Source organism: Lepus europaeus, chromosome 7, assembly GCF_033115175.1.
Source record: "Lepus europaeus isolate LE1 chromosome 7, mLepTim1.pri, whole genome shotgun sequence".
NCBI lineage: Eukaryota > Metazoa > Chordata > Mammalia > Lagomorpha > Leporidae > Lepus > Lepus europaeus.
This window is the reverse complement of record NC_084833.1, coordinates 32034309-32058142: the sequence shown is the minus strand read 5'-3', so window position 1 is coordinate 32058142 and position 23834 is coordinate 32034309. Positions and strand designations below refer to the sequence as shown.

The 23834-nt window shown below is 44.6% G+C and overlaps 1 protein-coding gene across 2 annotated transcripts; it reads left to right on the top strand.

Moving 5' to 3' along the window:
• The first annotated feature begins 660 nt into the window (after positions 1–660).
• On the top strand, positions 661–20904 carry DEPDC7 (DEP domain containing 7). Of its 2 annotated transcripts, none has more exons than XM_062198043.1 (9): positions 661–765; positions 9984–10374; positions 13811–13938; positions 14734–14923; positions 18396–18607; positions 19663–19805; positions 19995–20120; positions 20217–20295; positions 20592–20904. In XM_062198043.1, the coding sequence occupies exons 1-9, from the start codon at positions 693–695 to the stop codon at positions 20783–20785; spliced, it is 1536 nt and encodes a 511-aa protein (XP_062054027.1). In that variant the 5' UTR covers positions 661–692; the 3' UTR covers positions 20786–20904. The 2 variants fall into 2 exon arrangements, with proteins under 2 accessions (XP_062054027.1, XP_062054028.1); XM_062198044.1 differs by having other exon boundaries at positions 20638–20767.
• Positions 20905–23834: the final 2930 nt, after the last annotated feature.

Sequence of the window (23834 nt, the reverse complement as noted above, 5' to 3'; positions counted from 1 at the left end):
GTTTTTTGCCAACACTTGGTACGACTGCTTCCCATACTGGAGTCCTGGGTCCGGGTCCTGGCTCCACTGATGTCCAGATTCCTGCTCAGGTACACCCTGGGAAGCAGCAGATGCCACCACGTGGGAGATGCTGAGCTCCGCGCTCCTGGCTTCCTTCCGCTTGGCCCAGCACCAGCTGTTGTGGGCACCTGGGGAATGAATCACTGGAAAAATCTCTGTCTCTCTCTCTCCGCCTTTCAAATAAAACGAAAGTAAATAAAAATTGTAAAACCATCTTCACACACACACACACACACACCTGCACACACACCTCCTAGCGGGTTCCAGTTCTGCTCCCCGCCTCACAGGTGAGGACACAGAGGCACACAGGGCTGAGCAGCTTGCCTGGGTCCAGGGACGCGGTTTGAACCCAGCGGGGCTGAGTCGCCGGCTGCGGGGCTGTCTGGGCGGATGTCAGGGCCCTGCCCAGTAAAATACCTTTCACCTGCTCTGGGTTCCGGTCGTGACCTGCCTGAGGTATTCAGAGGGGCAGGGGCTGCAGGCTGCGAGGTGCCCGGGAGCACGTGACCGGCGGCGGGGCGGGGCCTGCAGAGAGCCCCGCCCCTTGCCAGTTAACAGGCGGCGGAGGCGCGGGCGCGCGCAGTTCGCTTGTGGCCCTGGTGGGCGGACTTGGCGTCTGGGCAGCGAGGGCCATGGCCACAGTCCGGGAGAAGGCGGCCGCGCTGGACTTCTCGGCTGGCCACAGCCCCGCGCAGAGGCCTCCGGGTGGGTGTCGAGGGCTCCCTCCTGGGGCGGCGCGGGGCGGGCTGGGGGCGCGCGCTGTGGTCCTCGCGGGGGGCGGGCCGGGTGTGGGGCGCTCGGTGGCCGCCGCCCGGAACGGTCGGCTCGGCGAGCCTGGCAGCGCCGCGGCCCCTCGGACCGCGTTGCCCTCGGGCTGCGGCCCCTGCCGCCCGCGCCGCCCAGCTTTTCCCGAAGCCACCCGGACTGGAAGGGGGCCGCGCGGTGGGCCGTGCGCCCGCTGCGTGCCGGGCTCCGGCTGCGCGCGGGGACCGCGGACAGCGCGGGGACACCCGGAGCGTGCACGGTTCTCGGCCCGGCCGCACACCTTGCCCGCGCAGCGTGGCTCCTGGCCGAGTGCCTCTTCGCTTTGTTCGGGACTCCTGCTGGGAGAGAGGTTTCTGTTCCGTGAGTTACCCTTGGCAGGGACTTTTGGCCGAAAGGTGTTCATTGACTGAATAAGCAGATTTCGGCCAGGAGAAGTTTCTGGCTTTTTTTTTTTAATAGCTAAATGACATCAAGAGAGAAGTTGGTGAATATCACTCCTGGCTAATCATACCTTTGGGGGCAGTTCCTTTGGGATCTTGGCCTCTTCAGATGTTCAGACGGTTCTAAAATGCTGATCCTAGCCTATCTACAACTCCCTAAATAGGGGACTCAGATGGCTGTTAAGATACCCAGATAACTCTGGGCTTTTTTTTTTTTGCCCTTTGGATGAGTTACAACATTGTCCTCTTTCTGGAGCTGCAGTGGGGCGGGACAAAAGCCTATAAAACACCAACCAGTAAAACTGATTCCTTCCTCCAGGTCAAATGGGTTACCTCTCCGCCCCACTCTTGTGTCTAACTTACTAATTATTGTTCCTTTTAATTTTCAAAATGCTAATGATAAGTTGGGACAGAGAGCCAATTTTCATTTGTACTTTTCTAAGCTCATAATACTGTCTTCTGCTTCCATGTAAAAGACTCCGGCAAGCACTTTTGAGGCCATTGCCTTGATTGCTATTGGGAAGAGAAGAGAAATACTGAAACATTTGGGAATGTTGAAAGCCAAATGCTATAGAAAGCAGTCCTAAGAAGTCTTCCAGCTCTCTCTTCCTGAATGCAGAAAATTCCCGAATTTCACCTGATGGAAACCTGGCCGTTTGTCTCCTGGGTCAGCGGTCAGCTGAAATGCCAGTTTGGAGCTTTGGGCCTTTGTGAACAAGTTCTGAGAAGGGATACGGGAATATGTTTTTAAAAATTAAGTAGATGCCTCTCAGGAGAGTTGGAGGGCTGGTTAGCAGATTTGAACGAGGAGGAGACCGCTGTGGTGTTTACGCCAGGTGCAGTGGGCAGAGGGGCCCAGTGTGTGTGCTCGCTTGTTTGGCGTGGTGCAGCTGGCCCTACCTGTTGGCGTTTGGTAAACCCTCTTCCACCCGTTAGCTTGCCTGTGACAGTCCTAGTGAACAGAGCGATGGGAGCCAACGGTTCTTGGTTCCTTGCCATTCTTGTTCTGTGTGCTCTGGCAGACAGCTTTGCGCTTCTCCTTCGCGTGCCGGGCTTAGTAATTCTTCCATACTTTAAAGGGGTTACCATGACAAGAGACGTGCTTTCGATGAAGAAATACGGTCAAGATGGCAACCCTTAGCCAGTCCTTTGAAGACACTTGTCTTTGGACAAGAAAGTAGTGTGTTATCCTGTTATCCCTTTATACTGTAACCTAATTCTTTGAATTTGCCTGGTGTCACTTTTCCAGAGAGCTCGAAGTGCTTCCCGTATGCTGTCTCATTAATCTGTATGGACTACTGCAGGGGCCGGTGCTGGCTTTGGTTGATCATTATCTTAGTATTTTAAAATGGTTCTTGTGAGTAGATTTCTGTATTTCACCTGCCAGCAGCCATCTCTTCAGAGGCAATCTCGGGCTTCGCCATGTCTGTAAAGCCAACGGGAAGAAAATAAACTTTGAACTACCAAAACCAACATGCAGTAAAAGTGTTGCAATGTTGGCATTGGAAGCAGAGGAAGTAACCACTGCCCAGTTTTTTTTTTTTTTTTAAGATTTATTTTACTTATTTGAAGAGTTACATAGAGAGGTAGAGCCGGGGAGGAGGGTGGAGAGAGGGAGGTGTCTTCCATCCGCTGGTTCACTCCCCAAATGGCTGCAATGACCGGAGCTGAGCTGATCCGAAGCCAGGAGCCTGCAGCTTTTTCCAGGTCTCCCACATGGGTGCAGGGGCCCAAGCATCTGGGCCACTTTCTACCAGGCCATAGCGGAGAGCTGGATTGGAAGTGGAACAGCCGGGACTTGAATTGGTGGTGCCCATATGGGATGCCGGTGCTGCAGGCCAGGGCTTTAACCCACTGCGCTACAGCGCTGGCCCCAACACTGCCCAGTTTTAGCACCCCAAACACAATTATCCTTATATTTATTTTCATGAGATTTCAGTTATTGCCCATAATACAGTCCTTTTCCTTTGTTTTGAATTCCCGTGAGTAGTGTTTTAAAACCTCCTCTGAGAAAGTATTTCTTAAATCCTAAAAAGTACAGGATTTATAGATTTGTTTTCTGATGAAAAGTTAAATTGTCGGCCGGCGCCGTGGCTCACTAGGCTAATCCTCCTCCGCCTGTGGCGGCGGCACACCGGGTTCTAGTCCCGGTCGGGGCACCAGATTCTGTCCCGGTTGCCCCTCTTCCAGGCCAGCTCTCTGCTGTGGCCAGGAGGGCAGTGAAGGATGGCCCAAGTGCTTGGGCCCTGCACCCCATGGGAGACCAGGAGAAGCTCCTGGCTTCAGATCAGCGCAGTGTGCCGGCCGTAGTGGCCATTGGGGGGTGAACCAATGAAAAAGGAAGACCTTTCTCTCTCTCTCTCTCTCTCTCTCTCTCTCTCTCTCTTTCTTTCTCACTCTCACTGTCCACTCTGCCTGTCAAAAAAAATATAAAAATATATATATTTAAAAAAAGAAAAGTTAAATTGACTAGTGTGTGTCACATCTTGTCTTCATCTGCTAGTGGTCTTTGAATTTCTTTCAGGGGTGACATCGCCATCCAGGTGGTAGGAGTAGGTAAAGGATAAACAGTTCAGGGCAAGAAGAAGAAAGATACCTCCCGTTCTTTTTTACTTTTGAAACTTAAAATTTTAAAATAGATTCTGTTTACATAAAGTCATGAGGTTAGCACATAAAGTTCTCATGTGCCCTACAGTTACTTCTCATGATGTTAGTGCAGTCCATTTGTCAGCATATGAACCAATATTGATACGTGGTTATTAACTGAAGTCTGTACTCAGATCTCTTTGGTTTTTGCCCCTTCCTCTTTCTATTCTAGGATCCTATTCAGGATATGACATTGCCTTGAGTTGTGTCTCCTTGGGCTCTTCCAGACAGTTCCCCCTTTGTTTTTAGTTACACACCTGTTAATTACTGTTCACTGCTAGCTACACAGTCCTCACAATAGCATAGATCTAAGGTTAGTTCTCTTTTGCAACAGAGAAGTTAGGCAGTTTTTCCATTATTAGTAAATGATGGACCCAAAAATGGAACCCAGGTTGCTGAAACTTGGGAATCTACCTGTTTTCTACTTTTTGTGTTCATGGCACCTAATACTGTGCCCACTGCATTAACACAAGTTTAATTGCCTACTGAGAACCACTGTTAAACCCTTTTTAAATCATGTTTTTAATAGTTAGCTGTAATCTCCACTGATATTGATTAACCAGTTGTATTCTGTTGCAATCTGTAAAGCAGTTAAATAATTTGAACCTCTGAACTGTGAGGAGATTTGGAAGGAATAAGGCTAGCATACCGTTTTTCCAAGATTTATGGAAAATCAAGAGTTACCTAGATTCTTTGAAAAATTTAAAGCCTGAGAAAGAAAACAAATGTGTTGTGAGCTGGCATTGTGGTGCAGTGAGAGAAGTTGTCTCCTGTGACATGAGCACCCCATGTTGGAGTGTGGGTTTGAGTCCTGGCTGCTCTGCTTCCCACCCAGCACCCTGGACCTAGGAAAGCAGTGGAGGATGGCCCATGGAGGAGACCAGGGTGGAGTTCCTGGCTCCTGGCTTTGGCCTGGACCAGCCCCAGTTATTACAACCATTTGGGGAGTGAACCATGGATGGAAGATCTCTCTCTCACTCTGCCTGTCAAATAAATAAATAAATCTTTTAAAAGTGTATTTTAACAATTCTGTGTGTTTACATTAAGATCTAATTTTATAATGTGTATTGATCTACTTTGAAGGGTTAAATCTCACTACTGAAATGACTATAGAATTATTTTATCCTGGGGCTGGCACTGTGGTGTAGTGGGTTAAGCCACCTCCTTCCCTCCCTCCCTCTCCTTTCCTCTTCTCTTCTGTCTCTATTTCTTTATTTTGTTCTTTTAAAAGATGTGGTTATTTTATTTGAAAAGCAAACTTACAGAAAGAGATCTTCCATCCTCTGGTTCATTCCCCAAATGGCCACAATGGCAATTTCTGATCCAGGTAAAAACCAGAAACCTTTAACTCCATCCAGGTTTCCCACGTAGATGGCAGGGGCTCAAGCACTTGGGCCATCCTAGCACTGCTTTCCTAGGCTCATTAGCCGGGAGCTGGATCGGAAGTAGAGCAGCTAGGATTCCAACCAGCACGGTGATATGGGATGCCAGAGTGGTAGCTTAACATCCTATGCCACAGCACTGGCCCTTCAGTGTCCATTTCTAAAAGAAGGATATGGCTTTAGTTTTCAAATTCCTGTACTTGGCGGTTTCAACCTGAGGCCATAGAGTTCAACTGTTTCCTCAGTAGCTGAAGAAACCAACTCACAGAGGTTAGGGCTCTGACTCAGGGTTTCATAGCTGGTATCTAGACACTTTAATTCCTTTGCTTATGATGCTTTTAAAAAATAGCTGGGGCCGGCGCTGTGGCTTAACAGGCTAATCCTCCGCCTTGTGGCACCGGCACACCGGGTTCTAGTCCCGGTTGGGGTGCCGGATTCTATCCCGGTTGCCCCTCTTCCAGGCTAGCTCTTTGCTATGGCCCAGGAAGGCAGTGGAGGATGGCCCAGGAAGGCAGTGGAGGATGGCCCAAGTCCTTGGACCCTGCACCCACATGGGAGACCAGGAGGAAGCACCTGGCTCCTGGCTTTGGATCAGCACAATGCGCCGGCCACAGCGGCCATTGGAGGGTGAACCAGCGGCAAAAAGGAAGACCTTTCTCTCTGTCTCTCTCTCTCACTATCCATTCTGCCTGTCAAAAATAAAAAAAAATAAAATAAAATAGCTGGGCAAATGTGAATAAAGAAGCATCAAAATGTAGATGATGATGAATTTTAAAGAGTTGTCCTGCTCATATGTAAGTGAGGTTTGAGAACAAGTTCCAGCTTCTATTCTGATTGCTAGACATACAAAGCAATCCTTGTATACTCCTGATCTCTTAAATCCTGTGTAGAAATCACACTAAGTCATCTTCCTAGGCTGTGTTCTTCTCTATCAGTGTTCAGTTAGATGATGATAAATAGGTTTGAAACCAGGGATCTGTGTTCAGTTGGTGAAGTCAGCATTAAATACACAGGTGTCCTGGTGTGCGCTTTGGCACGTTTACTTGTCAAGCCAGGGTCCATTATGTATTAAAGATTCTGTATAGACATGAGCAAGTTTGAGTCTGTGGGTGGTGATGCTTGAGGGGAAATATCCCAGGATGCAATGGTTGGGAATTAATGGTCAGTGAGAACAGAGGAGTCCTGAGAGGGCTGAATTCTGTCATGCCTGGAGGACTCTGGAAACATTACGTGGCTCACAGGTGCCTACTCTTCTGCTCTAACCTGCTCTTTAATCTTTTCTACGGTGTTAGCCAGCCTTCAAAACTTCCTGATTTCCCACATTTCTGCAGCAAATTGATATGGGGAAATGTATTCTTTACCTCTTAATTCGCCTATAAAGACTAGCCTTTCCCATATCATTGAGACTGTTTGTCCTCTCCTCTCGCCCCTGTTTAGTTGTCCTATTAAATCTCAAATTAATAGGTGACTCAGCCTTATTGTCTAGGTTTTGTGTGCTGACCTACTTGTAGCTCAAGTATTATGGCTATGGGTTACTATATCTGTAACATTATCACTAGCCTAGAAGTGTATTTCATTGGTACCTAAAGGGAGACGGGCAACAATTCCTTGGTTAGTACTTCCTTATGAAATATCTTTAATTTTGACAAAAAACATTTAAACATCATAATGGTGAGTGATAAATTACCCACCTATTATTGGTCTTGGAAATATACAAATAATCAGTTAAGGGCTTTGTGTATGTATGTACTATTAATTTTCATGGTAAAGATGTCAAAATTGCTAGCAGCTAAAAAATATCTCTTTTCATGTCTCTGTAACTCTACCTTTTAAATAAATAAATATCTTAAGGAATTGTGCTATGAGTGGATGCAATGTAATGGTTCAATAAACACTCCTTATGTTTGAAACACAGGAGGTGAATTCCAAATGACCCACTTAAAATTCATGGTTCTAGTGCAGTCAGTAGTTTTCATTCCTTAAGAAATTTTTCCTAAATCATAAAACATTCTATGTATATAAAAGTAGGAAAGTAATTTCAAGTAGCCATTTCTTCTTCTTTTTTTTCCTTTTAAGTTTATTTGAAATGGAGAGAGAAGGCTGGCACTGTGACACAACAGGTTAAGTTGCTGCCTGAAATGCCAGCATCTCATATGGACGCTCCACTTTGGATCTGGCTCCCTGCTAATGTGCCTGGGAAAGCAGCAGAGGATGGCCCAAGTCCTTGGGCCCCTGCACTCATGAGGAAGACCCAGATGAAGCTCCTAGCTCCTGGCTTCAGCCCAGCCCAGCCCTGGCTGTTTGCCACCATCTGCGGAGTGAACCAGTGGATGGATGATCTTTGTCTCTCTTCCTCCCCACCCCCAGAACTCTGCCTTTCAAATAAGTAAATCTTTTTTTTTTAAATTATTATTATTATTATTAATTTTTGACAGGCAGAGTGGACAGTGAGAGAGAGAGACAGAGAGAAAGGTCTTCCTTTGCCGTTGGTTCACCCTCCAATGGCCGCTGCGGCTGGTGCGCTGAAGCCTGCGCACCGCGCTAATCCGAAGGCAGGAGCCAGGTGCTTCTCCTGGTCTCCCATGGGGTGCGGGGACCCAAGCACTTGGGCCATCCTCCACTGCACTCCCTGGCCACAGCAGAGAGCTGGCCTGGAAGAGGGGCAACTGGGACAGAATCCGGCACCCCGTCCGGGACTAGAACCCGGTGTGCCGGCGCTGCAAGGCGGAGGATTAGCTTAGTGAGCCGCGGCGCCGGCCCCAAATAAGTAAATCTTAAAAAACAAAGATGGGGGCGATCTTGATTTACTGGTTCACTCCCAGATATCCCACCGCAGTCAGGACCAGGCCGAAGCCAGGAGCTTGGGACTCTCAATCTGGGTCACCCCTGTGGTGTGGCAGGCACCCAGCGACTTGGGCCGTGACCTGGTGCCTCCCAGGATGCATATTAGAAGGCTGGACTGGAGTGGAGCCAGCACTGAAACGCAGACACTCTGATGGTTACGTGGCATCACAAGTGGTGTCTTAACTGCCGCACCAGAAGTCTGCCCCAGCAGTTTGTTTAATTATCATTACTCCTATCCTTTTATTGCACTGATGAGTACTGTGGAAGGAAAATGTATCTCGCGTTGCCTTGAAGTAGTAACTTTGTAACTTCTTTGCCAAAATATCCCAAAAATAAAGGAACTAATGTGCCTAACAAAAAATGGGGACTCAAGTTAAGACTACTGAACTTTCTGAGGATGATTGATAAGTGCAACACGTTAAAAGGCACACGCTGTTTATGTAAAGACAGGAAGAGTACAGCTGCCAGCTCCCAAGCTGGTAGCTAGACCCGGTTCCCTTGGCTTACTAAACCCACCTGATCGTTTTTCCTTCCTTGTAGTTTTGCCATCAGTTTATTACAATGAGGAAAAATACGATAGGAAATTGTTGAAAGCTTGTTTTTGTTTTGTGTTTGGCTAAAATCTTGCTTTATTTGTGTGCCCACTCTGTCTTCGTAATAGGTCATCCTATTGAACATAAACCAAATTGTTGCTTTATCCTGCTTTAAAAGTATTTAATTTTAAAGCCTAAATAATGGGAAGCTTTAACATAGTAATTTATTCCTGCAACCAATGTGTATGTGTTTCTGACTGATAAATGCTTTGAACTCATATAGACCACAAGCCCAATATGGGTACTGTCTCTTTCAGTGTAATATCTGGAAGTTACACGTAACCTCTTTGGATCTGTTTTTTTATTTTAAAAATTTGGTTATTTTAAAAGTCAGAGATACAGAGAGAGATATTTTCCATCCTCTAGTTCACTCTCCAGATGGCTACAATGGCCCAGACAATTCATCCAGGTCTCCCACATGGGTGCTGGGACCCAGGCACTGCTGCTCTCCCAGGCACAGCAGGGAGCTGGGTCAGAAGTGGAGCAGCGGGGAACCGAACCAACACCCATATGGGAAGCATCACAGGCGGCAGCTTTACCTGCTGTGCCACAGTGCCGGCCCCTGTGAATCTGTTTTTAATCTCAAATAGAGGTGATATCTACTTCATTGAACTGCTAGTGAACATTGGATAATTTATGCAGGGTGCTAACAGAGTTCCTTGAACAAACTCATAGCTGCCACCAGGCTCTACGTGATGGGTCCCTTCCCCTGCCTTCTCTGCTCCCTGCCAGCTCTCACTTCCTCCTCGAGCTTCCTGCTGGCCTCCTTCAGCTCTGCCAGGCCCACTTCACACCAGGGCTTCGCTCTTTCTGTTCTCTGTCCTTTCCCTAGGCTCCTACACAGCGTGTGCTGGTTTCGCTCAAGTTGCTACTGAGATACGACCTCGCCGGAGAGGGCTTTCCTGACGTCCATTTAAGACAGCATTCGCTTGCTTACCCTGCTTTTTCCTTTTAGCATGAATCAAACACAAGCACAGCCTGTGTCTTCTCACAGAATCTACACCTGTGAGAACAGGTACTTTATTGGAAACTGTTCTGTTGTAGCACTTTTAACAGCGTTTGGCACATGGTAGGAACTAGTTTTTAATTAATTGCTATTAATAGCAATATCTTAATTTGCCTTCATGATTGTTCCTTATTAATATCTTTGAAAATTGCTGTTTTTCCTGCCTAAGTGTTGTTTGGACCGTCTAACAAGGTAGTAATGAACAAGGCAGTAATGCTCAGTTTCTTTGCACGTTTTCCCTTTCAAGGTTTCAGTGTGGCCCAGAAGCCGTTTGGAGCCACCTATGTGTGGAGCAGCATTATAAACACTCTTCAAACACAGGTGGAGGTGAAAAAACGAAGGCACCATTTAAAACGACACAATGACTGCTTTGTTGGTTCGGAAGCTGTAGATGTCATTTATTCTCACCTAATTCAGAATAAGTATTTTGGTGACGTAGATATTCCTCGGGCCAAAGTGGTGCGAGTGTGTCAAGCACTTATGGACTACAAAGTATTTGAAGCAGTTCCAACCAAAGTCTTTGGAAAAGACAAAAAACCTACCTTTGAAGACAGTAGTTGCAGCCTGTATAGATTCACGACGATACCTGACCAGGACCGTCAGTTAGGCAAAGAAAACAAGCTGTGCTCACCTTCCAGGTTAGTACGTGGCATTAGATTATCATGGGAATATCAGCAGCATTTCGTTTATTTTTATGAGGTGTTGACTGGCTTTGTATTTTTAAGCAGTATGTTTGGCAAATCCTAGACTTGTTCATTTTAAAATTATAAGTTTTTTTTTTTTAAGTGCAACAATTTTTAACATTTTGCCACATTCACTTCAAATGTAGAGGCTAGCTACATAAACCTATTTACTACTTTTTCTTGAAATCGGATAATCTCACAAAGTGAGGGACTCATGATCATAACATGGGGAAGAATGTATATATTGTGTGATTCAGCAAAAACAGTTTTTGTAACTTTATTTATACCAAGTGGTATGGCATCCACACAGCTTTTATACTCTCTCTGTCAATTTCCTCAAATAAGAGAAAACGTGATATTTGCCCTTCTGGGTCTGGCTTATTTCACTTTGCAGAATGATTTCTGGCTTCATCCATTTTGTTATAGATGGCATTTTGTTTGTATTTTATGTGTAGCAGAAACAACCACCAAACTTTGCTATTTCTGCTTCGGGTTATAGTTACAGTACAAAATAGGGGATTCACCCTCATGGGGAGGGCGTTTAGCGTAGTGGTGAAGATGCCGGCATTCCATCGTGGAGTCCTGATTTGAGTCCTGGCTATTGCACTTCTGATCCAGCTTCCCGCTAATGCACACCGTGGGAGGCAGCAGGTGATAGTTCGAGAAATTGGGTCCCTGCCACCCATGTCAGAGACCCAGGTTTAGTTCCTGTCTGCTGGCTTTGACCTGGCCCAGCCCCGACTGTTACAGGACTTAAAGGAGTAAGCCAGTGGATGGGAGATCTCTGTCTTGCCATTTCTTTCTCTCTGCCTTTCAAATCAATAAAATCATAAAGAATTTACACACAAAGCGGCATGAGAGCGGGGGAGGGTACAGACAGGCAGGGAGAGAGCCCTGTCATGGGTTATCTCTAGGATCCACCAAGTGGCAGATGAGAAGTGTGAAAGGCGTGTGGGAGCCAGAATGTAGAGGGCCTCATGTGACATCCTACGGGATTGATTATTCTTCATAATTCGTAATACACATTGGGGAGGCTACAGAAAGAATTTAAACATGATGAGATTGTACAAGGAGCCTTCAAAAAGTGCATGTAGAATGTATCATGAAAAAAACTATGCATGGATTTCAAGATTTTTTATACAAAAATAATCCTTAAATTCCATTTTCTATGAACTTTTTTTGAAGTCCCCATGTGTGTTAGAAAGGTCATCCTGGCAGTTGCGTGGAGCCTGCTGGGGAACGCTGGGTAGGGATCTGTTACAGTACCGCTGGCTGCAGAAAGTGAGGGCTGAACCAAGCTGCCTGGGGGGCGGGGGGGTCATTCCAGGGGACACTGGGGAGCCAGCATTGTGGGCACCAGCAGTTGAAATGGATGTGGGTGGTGAGGACGTTGTGGACTTTGTTATTTATCATGAAACACCCATCAAACAACTTGAGCTTCTCCCCTGTTTTCTCAGCTGCACTGTGCAGAGGGGACAACGTAGTGCAGACCTGACCTGAAGTTCTAGAGTATTTCCCTTTGAATGTTTTTTTTAAATGTTTGTTTATTTTCATCAACTTGAAAGGCAGAGCAAAGAGAGAGAGCTCTTCTTTCCATTGGTTCGCTCCCCAAATGGCTATGACAGCCAGGGCTGGGCCAGGCCAAAGGTCTCCCACTGGGTGGCAGGGGCACAAGATCGTCAGTCATCATCTGCCGCCTCCCAAGGGATTCATTAGGAACTGGATGAGAAGCTGAGTCGGCAGGACTGGAAGAGGCACTCGGACAATGGGTGCAGGTGTCTGAAGTAGCAGCTTTATCTGCTGAGCCACAGTACCCACCTCACCTTCAAATATGTTCTCATTCTTTGAAGAATACAGAATCTGCCTCTCCATATAGGAAGCAGATAGGAGGATAAGGGCATGGTGAACACTTTCAGATTCAGGCTTATATATTGGAAACCCTTGGGACCAGATACATTTAGGAATTTGTAACTTTGCAGAGTTTAAAGAGGTTATTTTGGGGGCTGGTGCTGTTTCACAGTAGATTAATCCTCCTCCTGTGGCACCGGCATCCTATGTGGGCTCCAATTCTTGTCCTGGCTGCTCCTCTTCTGATCCAGCTCTCTGTTATGGCCTGGGAAAGCAGTAGAAGATGGCCCAAGTCCTTGGGCCCTTGCTCCTGGTTTTGGATCAGCTCAGCTCTGGCCATGGCTGCCATTTTGGGGGGTGAACCAGCAGATGGAAGACCTTTCTCTGCATTTCTCCCTCTGTCTGTAACTCTGCCTCTCAAATAAATCAACAAAATCTTAAAAGGTAATTTTGTACATAGATCATTTGCAGGTAAATGATTATAGATCTATATTTGAAAATGAGAACTATCCACCAAAGAATGCCCCAGAAATAGATATAGCTAATAAAACAGTAAGTGCAATCAAGTTTTACTATGTTTTAAAATTGGTGACTAAAATTTGGTCACTGAATTACTTCAATCTAAATATTTATAGGGTCAGTGTTGCGGTTTAGTGGGTAAAGCTGCCACATGCGACACCAGCGTCCCGGCTGCCCCACTGCCCATCCAACTCCCTGCTAACGGCCTGGGAAAGCAGCAGAGGATTGCTCAAATCCCTGGACCCCTGCCACTCACGTAGGAGGTCTGGATGAAGTTCCTGGCTTTAGCCAGTGAATCAGTGGATAGAAAAGATCTCTTTGTCTCACCTGCTCTCTCTGTAACTCTAACTTTCAAATGAATATATCTTTTAAAAACAATTCACATGACATAAAATTCATACTTAAAAAATATCTAAATGGGGGCCAGCATTGTGACACAGTGGGTAAGGCCAGTGCTTGCAACGCTGGCATCTCGTATGGGCATGGGTTCCTGTCCTGGCTGCTCCACTTCGCATCTAGCTCCTTGCTAATGTTCTGGGAAAAGCAGCAGAAGATGGCACAAGTGTTTTGGCTCCTGCAACCACACGGGAGACCCAGTTTAAGCTCCTGGCTTCAGCCTGGCTCTTTTGGCCCTCTGGAAGGTGAACCAGTGGATGAAGGATCTCGCGCGCGCTCTCTCTCTCTCTCTCTCTTCATCTCTCTCTCTCTTCATCTTTCCCCCTCCCTCCCTCCTTCCCTCCTTCCCCTCTCTCCCTCCCTCCTTACTCTCTTTCCAACTCTGACTTTCAAATCTTTAAAAAATAAAAATTAAGAAATCTAAATATTGAAAGGAGAATTTATTTATGCTATGTTTATTTAGACTTGAGAAAAGGTGTGGAGTGTTTTTATATTTTATTATACTCAGAATTTGTATTTGTTATATTTTTGTTTGGAAATACATAAATATTCTAGAAACTATTAGATCTCAAGTACTAAAATATTTCTGTGCCTATATTAATAATAACTTATAAGAAATTTATTTTAGGAATGCAAATGCATTATTTAAGTCACCTGATCCCAAATCAACCAGTCTGGAGGATTTGTGGGAAAATCTGAGTTTGAAGCCTGCTAACTCCCCTCACGTAAATCTCTCTGCAACCTTGTCTCCACAAGGTAAGCTAAAGATGCACAAAGCGAGAAACAGAAGACTTCAAATAAAATTATTTAAAACTTTTCAGTCTTAACCTTTACTAGAACTTAAATATTCAAAGTGCGGAGAAAGCACACTATGTATTAGAGCTGTTTCTATTAAGTTTTAACAGAAGTCTATTATCTTTAACAAACGCATCAGTGTTAGAGCTCTGGAACACTGACTTTTGTCCTATCAGCTGGCAGAGGTTCAAAACTGAAATGTTTGGCGTGCAGATTTTTTTACTTGAAATCTGTTCTCAGATATTTCTCTCCCTAAATTTTATTAGGTTAAAGAAAAATTTCAAAATTACATTAAAACATGAACAGAATTTGTGTGCTCCTCCTTGTGTGTGGCGGTAGAATGCAGCTCAGTGGCTCTCATTCCCCCTCCTTCCTCTGTGCCACTTGTGGAAACCCTGAGAGACTGCTCTGCAGCCAGGCATTTCAAACCAGTCCTTAGATTGAATGGATCATTCTTTCTTCCAAGTCCTTATTAACATGGTATATGACTTGATCTCTTATCTCTGCCAGATTGCTGTATACAGCGCAGAGAATGAAAAGAATTCCTGTTGTCCAAAGTCTGTTCTCCTACACTTTAAACAAATCTTGGATTGTTTTACTTTGTTGCAAGAAAGCACTTCATCAAGTTAACTTGTTCTTTTTGGTGCTGGGGGATGGGGGCACCCAAACTTATTAGCTTAGACCTGTCTGGATAAATACTGTTGTGAACATGTAATATTTATTCCTGCTTCGCACCTCCTCATTTTCCCTGTGTAGTTATCAATGAAGTATGGCAAGAAGAAACGACTGCACGGCTGCTACAACTTGTGGACCTTCCACTTCTTGACTCCTTACTCAGACAGCAAGAGGCTGTGCCTCAAGTTCCCCAGCCTAAGAGGCAGCCTGACACGATCAACAGCAGCAACTACCTAGATCGAGCGATCCTCAAGGCTTACAGCGACTCTCAGTATGTGGAAGTGCATGTGATAATCGGAGTATGTTTGCAGGAAGATTATAAAAAATGGCTTTAAGATAATCTTTTGAATTCTACTTTCCATAGGATCAAATATGCATTGCCATTTGGTATAATCAGTATTTGAGAAAGAACACAATTAGTTAAAGTTAGGAAATAGTTTAAATTTCATTGCTTTTCCTATCATTTTTGTTTCACATGTATACTTGCACACCAGGTAAAATGATTATGCACCATCTTAGTTAAAATGTAAGACTGTCAGGTCTCTTCTGAAGATTTCTCAAAGGGACCGAGAACAAAATTAACAACAGATTAGGGAGTCAGTGTCAGTGGCACAGAGGGTTAAGTTGCACTGGACACCAGCATCCCATATGGGCAGGGGTTTGAGTCACAGCTGCTTCACTTCTGATCTGGCTCCCTGCTAATGGGCCTGGGGAAGCAGTAGAAGATGGTCCATGGCCCCAAGTTCTTGGGCCCTTGCCACCCACATGGGAGACCCAGATGGAGTTTTTTTTTTTTTTTTTTTTAATTTTTATTTTATTTATTTGAAAGAGTCACAGATAGAGGTAGAGCCAGGGGAAGGGTCCCCAAATGACAGCAATGACCAGAGCTGAGCTGATCCAAAGCCAGGAGCCTGGAGCTTCTTCTGGGTCTCCCACACAGGTGCAGGGGCCCAAGAAATTGGGCCATCCTCCACTGCTTTCCCAGGCCACAGCAGAGAGCTGGCTTGGAAGTGGAGTAGCCAGGACTTGAGCTGGCACCCATATGGGATGCCAGCACTGCAGGCCAGGGTTTTAACCCACTGCACCACAGTGCCCTCCCCCCCCCCCCCCCCATGGAGTTACAGGCTCCTAGCTTCAGCCTGGCTCAGCCTTAGCTGTTGTAGCCATTTGGGGAGTGAACCAATAGATGGAAAATCTGTGTCTTTCCTTTCTAAGTCTACCTTTCAAAAAAAAAAAAATCTTAGTGGTTTTTTTTAAACATAGTTAAAAAATTCTTAGAGTCCTTTTAACTACATATGCTTTTATACTCCTCTAGAATGCCTGTTAAGTACGTAATTTTGAATTAACTAGTTTTACAAAAAGGTCTTTCACCTCTAGCTACCATTTTACTAAATATAAATCTTAAGGTTTGAAGATGAAACTGCAGGTGCTACAGAAATTAAGATCCCTCTCCTTCGGAATAGTTCTGTATTCCTCGTAACTTTGAAACTCATCTTCTGAGAAAAATTATTAAAGGTTAAAATAAGGGCCCATTCTGTGGTGCAGTGGGTTAAGCTGCCATCTGCAGCATGGGCATCCTGGCTGCTCTATTTCTGATCCTACTCCCTGCTCATCACCTGGGAAAGCAGTGGGAGATGGCACAAGTCCATAGACTCCTGCACGCATGTGTGAGACCTGGAAGAAGCTCCTGGCTTCAGCCTGGCCCAGCCCTGGCTGTGGCATTTGGGGAGTGAACCAGTGGATGCACAATAACACACTCACACACACTTGCTCTCTCTTTCTGCCTTCTCTGTAACTCTGACTTTTAAATACATAAATATTTTAGGAAACAAAGTTAAAATAAGTGCTTATATTTTCTAGTTTATTTAACTTTTAATTATCTTGCTTTAGCAAATAATGTTCCACCCGCTTTAAGGAGATAGAAATGTTTGAAAGGAAAGCAACGTACATTTTCAGTACTTCACTAGGTCTGCATTAAAGTGAACTTTTTTTTTTTATTTTATCTTTATTTTTTGACAGGCAGAGTGGACAGTGAGAGAGAGAAATAGAGAGAAAGGTCTTCCTTTTTGCCGTTGGTTCACCCTCCAATGGCTGCCACGGTAGGCGCGGTGCAGCCGGTGCACCGCACTGATCCGATGGCAGGAGCCAGGTGCTTCTCCTGGTCTCCCATGGGGTGCAGGGCCCAAGCACTTGGGCCATCCTCCACTGCACTCCCTGGCCACAGCAGAGAGCTAGCCTGGAGGAGGGGCAACCGGGACAGGATCGGTGCCCCAACCGGGACTTGAACCCGGTGTGCCGGCACTGCAAGGCGGAGGATTAGCCTATTGAGCCATGGCGCCGGCCTAAAGTGAACTATTAAGATACTAGCTGTATGCCAAGATGTAGCTGAAAACCTTATATAAAAAAAGCGAATCCCAACATAGTTGTTCAAGTCTGCTCACATAATAGGAGGGTTATTCTACAAGAGTTCAAATTACTTTTCTACAACCTAAAGTAATATCTGAAAACATTTTTAAGTATCTTACTTTTCCCATACAGAGTCTGTATGTCACAGTGAAGGTCATCCAGCCTCATCTTACTACAAAGCCAATGAGGCTCGTGCCAGCGAGGGAATGACTTGCCTGGGATACTCATTTGGGTCATGCAGAAGTAGTTGTCCTGAGTCCACGGCAGTAGAAGACATTGTTTTAAACTGTATATATTAACAAATTGAATATTAAGAGCTAGCCATTTTATTTCTTGTAGCATTTTTGTAAAGTTACCCAGCTGCCATTTGACTAGACACGGTAGTTGATATTTAATTATTTTGAGACTTTTATCTTCCTCTGTTTGAGAGATGACAGTGAGAGATCATAGATCACACATCCTCTGAAGAAGCAACCCTGTATTACAGAAATACTGGCCTAGGAATCAGACCTGGGTCCTGGTCCTGCCTGGGGCCTGAGCAAGTAACTTCCAGCTTCCGGGTGTCCTTTTTGATGTCTGAACTGTAATAGATAGTTTTCTGTTTCAGTGAAAAGGAAAAACGTAGCCAAGTTGAATTTTCTATCTTTGATATATGATCTAGCTATATATTAGAATGCTGTATATATGGCCTAGTAGTTAAGATGGTGGTTGGGACTGCTAGGGTTTGATGCCTGGCTCTAACTCCTGATTCTAGCACTTGCTAATGCAGACCCTGTGAGGCAGTGGTAAGGCCCACCAAGTATTTATGGGAGACCGGGATTGAGTTCTAAGCTCTTGAGGGTATTTGGGGAGTGAGCCAACAAATGGGAGATGTCTGTCTAATTGAAAAAATAGATAAATTGGGGGCTGGTGCTGTGGCACTGAAGGTTAAAGCCTTGGCTTGCAGCACACCGGCCTCCTTTATCAGCATCAGTTCAGGTCCCCACTCTCCCACTTCTAGTCCAGCTCCCTACTAATGTTCCTGGGAAAGCTGCAGAAGATGGCCCTGCACTCACGTGGGAGACCCAGAAGAAGCTTCTGGCTTCGGAGCTCCTGGGTTAGCTCCGGCCGTTGCAGCCATTTGGGGAGCGAACCAGTGGATGGAAGACCTCTTTCTGTTTCTATGTCTCTCTCTGTAACTCTTTCAAATAAATCTTTAAAAAAATTTTTTTTAATTAAGCATATCTTTACGTGGATAGGCAGTTATCCTGGTAGCAAGCTTGAAATAGTAAATTACTGGTATTATGTTTGTTATTCCCTGCTTTGTAAAGTAATCCTCCACTCTCTGTCTCACACAGGGAAGATGAATGGCTCTCTGCAGCAATCGACTGCTTGGAATACTTTCCAGACCATTTGGTGGTGGACATAAGCAGAAACTTCCCTGAGCAACCAGACAGCACAGACATGGTGAAGAGACTTCTGTTTGATGCCATTGGCAAATATTACAGTAGTAGGAAGCCTCTGTTAAATCATTTATCTGATGTTCATAATGGAATTGCAGAACTCTTAGGTAAGTGAGATCCTACCAGAGAGAATTTATCTTCTGGAGGAAATAGGAAAAGGTTAATTTTCCTCAACAATAACAAAAATAGCATTTATTACTTGAAGCTAGGAGTGGACCTGGATTAATCCATAGAAAGAATGCTTATTCCAAAATTTCTTTCATTCATTTGGAAAGAGGCTTTAACGAGCTCTAAAGTACGCAGAAACTTCTGGTTGCAACAGGAAAACACACTCATTCACTGGAAGCCTAAACCGAGAGCAGCAAACTCTTTTGGTTTTGCTTTAAGATTTCTTTATTTGAAAGTTGGAGTTCAAGAGGGAAAGACACATAGTCCACATGCTGGTTCACTCCCCAGATGGCCCAAAGGCCAGGGCTGGGCCAGGCCAAAGCGAGGAACCAGGAGCTTCATCCAGGTCTCCTATGTGGGTGGAAGGGGCCCAAACACTTGGGTTGTCTTCTGCTTTCTCAGGCACATTAACAGAGAACTGGACTGGAAGTGGGGCAGCCAGGACTTGAGCCAGTGCCCAAATGGGATGCAGGCGCTGCAGGTGGCAGCCTTACCCTCTATGCCATGCCGCTGGCCCCAGCAGTTCTTTAGAGGAATGACCAGCACCAGCACCATGGCCCCTTCAGTCTCAAAGATGGCAGACATTCTGCTTTGTCTCTTCATCAATGAGCCAGACATTCCACTTGGGCTGTTTAAAGCAAATTGGAAGTATCAGAAAATTCCTTCTGTTTCTCTGAGGCAGAGATGGATAATCAGCATCTGCACGTAGCATATTGAATTAATGAAAAATACAGGCTGGGGAATGTATCCTCAAAGCCAAGAGTTAGATTTAATGACCTAAGATACTGTTACAAGAACTTAGGCAATTAGTTGCCAACTGGAGAACAGGCTCTCTTTATGATATGGGTCATTCATTGTAGTTCCTAGTCTTGTTTTGGTTTTGGAAACAACTTTGAATAAATGTACTGTATGGTTTAAGCTATAACTTGAGTTTTATTCCCTTTAATATAGTCATGTTTGGTCAATTAAAAGCAGTTTTTTCTTTTGGCCAAAGTGAATGGGAAGACAGAAATAGCATTAGAAGCTACTCAGCTCTTTCTAAAGCTTTTGGATTCCCAGAACAGAGAAGAATTTAGAAGACTACTGTATTTCATGGCTGTTGCAGCACATCCTTCTGAATTGAAATTACAGAAAGAAGTAAGTCTTTTGTTTAAATGTTAATTGTATTGAGTAACTTTAGTACTCACAGGACCCATGTGTCAGATTATTCCATCTTTTTCAAGTATGCTGGAATGGATAATAGCTATTAATATTCCCTTTTCTATTAAAGGAAATAAACCTTAAGTCTTCTGAATACATACTACACAGTGTGTTTTATTTTTATAGAGTGACAACCGAATGGTTGTGAAAAGGATATTCTCAAAAGCCATTGTTGACAACAAAAACTTATCCAAAGGCAAAACTGATCTTCTGGTACTCTTTCTAATGGATCATCAGAAAGATGTTTTTAAGGTATGCTAAATTTAACCATCTTCAGGGTTAAATTTATTAGACTGCCAGATTGAAAATGCATTTGAATAATGTCCTATGTCCCTTCTTTTTCTTAAGATTCCTGGAACCCTACATAAAATTGTCAGTATTAAGCTTATGGCCATACAGAAGGGAAGAGACCCAAATAAAGATGCAGGTAACCTGAGAAATACTATTTTCAAAAGACAGATTCTTAGTGTTTATTTGAAAGTATTTTGCTGTAAGCGTTTGCACTTCAATTTCAACTGAATTCTAAACATTCTCTGAGTTACACAAACTTAGCACAGAGCCTATTTCAAAAAGCAGATTGACCAGGCTTAGAGAAAATCAGCAGTGTTTATTTCTTCAATGCATCTTACAAAGTGAGAAAGAAAAATAAATATTAAAATATTGTTTGACTTTTGTTAAAGGAGCAGTGTCATTAAGTGAACTTTTTTACTTTTACATTTTAAGGATATATTTATTGCCAGAGAATTGATCAAAATGACTATTTCAACAGCACACAGAAATCGACGAAAGACGAGCTCTTGAACTTACTAAAAACTATTGATGAGGACTCAAAACTGTCTGCCAAAGAGAAGAAAAAGCTGCTAGGTCAGTTCTATAAGTGTCACCCAAACATCTTTATTGAGTATTTTGGAGACTGAGTTTCTAATGTTTGTATATAAGTTGTGTATTTTAAGAATAAATAATGTATTTTAAATATCCAATCATATTTGTAAGCTTGGAATTTCTAAATATGAAGCTGTACCTAATAAAAATTCTTTTTATAATCTTATGTGTCAAAAACTGAGTGTTAGTAAGATGGCATATTGCTGTTGCATACTGTCCACTGTGTTCAGTACTTTATAGAATATGGTAAGAATTTAGATGACCTGTACTGTTTACATAAGAAAGTATGAGATAATAAGGAAGTCTATTACATATTATAAGGAGTGTCATTTATATTTTGAAAAGTACTTAAAGATGCAAGGTAAGAAACTTATGGTATGATAGGAAAGTAGTGACAGATGGCCCAAGTGCTTGGGCCCCTGCACCCACATGGGAGACCCAGAGGAAGCTCTTGGCTCCTGGCTTTGGATCTCCCCAGCTCTGGCCATCATGGCCATTTGGGGAGTGAACCAATGGATAGAAGACCGTTCTGTCTCTCCCTCTCTTTCTCTCTCTAACTCTTCCTCTCAAATTAAAAAAAAAAAAAAAAAAAAAAAAATTGGGACCAGTGTTGTGGCGCAGTGGGTTAAAGCCCTGGCCTGAAGCATTGGCATCCCATATGGGCACCAGTTCTAGTCCCACTGCTCCTCTTTGGATCCAGCTCTCTGCTATGGCCTGAGAAGGCAGTAGAAGATGGCCCAAGTCCTTGGCCCCTGCACCCACGTGGGAGACCCAGAAGCTCCTGGCTCCTGGCTTCAGATCAGTGCAGCTCTGGCAGTTGTGGCCATTTGGGGAGTGAAATAGTGGATGGAAGACCTCTCTGTCTCTACCTCTCTCTGTAACTCTGTCTTTCAAATAAATAAAGTAAATCTTTAAAAAAAAAGAAACTTAGGCTATGATAAAATGAATCTTAATTTTTTTAAAGATTTATTTATTTGAAAGTCGGAGTTATACAGAGGAGAGGCACAGAGAGAGAGAGAGGTCTTCCATTCCCTGGTTCACTCCCCAAATGGCCACAATGGCTGGAGCTGTGCTGATCTAAAGCCAGGAGCCAGGAGCTTCCCCCAAATGAATCTGTTAATTACCATGAGTTGTAGATAAGCCAGAAATCAGACATCTACTGCTTCTGAAACTTCATCTGTTTAAGCATATTGTGGAAAATTTCAAGTGTATATGAAAGTGGGGATAATGGAATATCCCAGGTACCCATACTGACAGTTGTGAACTCACAGCCAATCTTGTTTAATCTGTTCCCCACCCAATCCTTGCTACCATCCCAGTGACGTATCACTTCCTGAATAAAATTTCAGTGTGTATTTCTGAAAGGACATTTAACACATTGACAATATCCTTATGAGTCATACAAACACAGTTCCTTAGTATGAAGTATGCAGTTAGTGTTCAAATATTCTGATGATCTCAGATGATTGAGTTTATTCAAATAGAGATCCAAATAAACTGGAATTGGTTAGTGTGCTTCTTAAAGTCTTTAAATCTGGCCGGCACTGTGGCTCAACAGGCTAATCCTCTGCCTTGCGGTGCCGGCACACCGGGTTCTAGTCCAGGTCGGGGCGCCGGATTCTATCCCGGTTGCCCCTCTTCCAGGCCAGCTCTCTGCTATGGCCCGGGAGTGCAGTGGAGGATGGCCCAAGTGCTTGGGCCCTGCACCCCATGGGAGACCAAGAGAAGCACCTGGCTCCTGCCTTCAGATCAGTGTGGTGCGGCGGCCATTGGAGGGTGAACCAATGGCAAAAGGAAGACCTTTCTCTCTGTCTCTCTCCCACTGTCCACTCTGCCTGTCAAAAAAAAAAAAAAAGAAAGTCTTTAAATCTGTAGGTTCATCTCTCTCTCCCCACCCTCTTTTCTCTACTCATTGTCCCTCTTTGCTAGTCGCTATTGATGAATTTCCTATAGTCATGATTTTGCTAATTTTAAGTCTGGGCTATCCTTTATTGTACTCCATTGTGCCCTAAACTTGTAAATGGGTCATTAGAGCCAAAGTTTTAAACAAGTTTTAAACTTTTTATTTATTTGAAAGACAAACACACAGATCTCTTATCTGATGGTTCACTCCATAAATGCCTATAACACCTAGGGTTGGGCCAGGTTGAAGCTAGGAGCCAGGAACTCAGTCTGAGTTTCTTATGTGGCCAGCAGTGACTCAAGTACATGAGACATCACCTTCTGCTTCCTGGGGTGCACATTAGCAGGAAGTTGGCATTGGGAGTAAGCGTGGACTTGAACCCAGGCACTCTGGGTTGTGATGCAGTCTTACCTGCTACACTAAATACCCCTCTCCCTCCCCTAACACATTTTAATCAAGTTAATGATTACTTTGGAATGAGTGCACACTGAAGGAACATTTGGTAAACAATATAATACAGCTTAAAATACAATTACAACTTGAAATTGTTCAGTCTTACAGCAAAACCAAAAGGTAAGCAAATGAGATTGAATTTTAGCCTTTTTTTTTCAAATTATATATATTTTTTGTTTTGTTTTTTGACAGGCAGAGTGGACAGTATGAGAAAGAGAGAGAGAGAGAAAGGTCTTCCTTTTTGCCATTGGTTCACCCTCCAATGGCCGCTGCGGCTGGCGTGCTGTGGCCGGCGCACCGCGCTGATCCGAAGCCAGGAGCCAGGTGCTTCTCCTGGTCTCCCATGGGGTGCAGGGCCCAAGCACTTGGGCCATCCTCCACTGCACTCCTGGGCCATAGCAGAGAGCTGGCCTGGAAGAGGGGCAACCGGGACAGAATCCGGCGCCCTGAACAGGACTAGAACCCGGTGTGCCGGCGCTGCAAGGCGGAGGATTAGCCTGTTTAGCCTGTTGAGCCACGGCACCAGCCTCGAATTATATATTTGAAGAGCAGAGCCACGGGGAGACAGGGAGAGGAGGAGAAATCCATCTTTTATATGTTGGCTCACTCCCCACATGGCTGCAGTAGCCAGGTGTAGACCAGGCTACAGCTGGGACTCGAACTCCATCCTGGTGTCCCATGTGGTTTGCACAGTGCATTAGTAAGGAGCTGGGTTAGAAGTGGAGCAC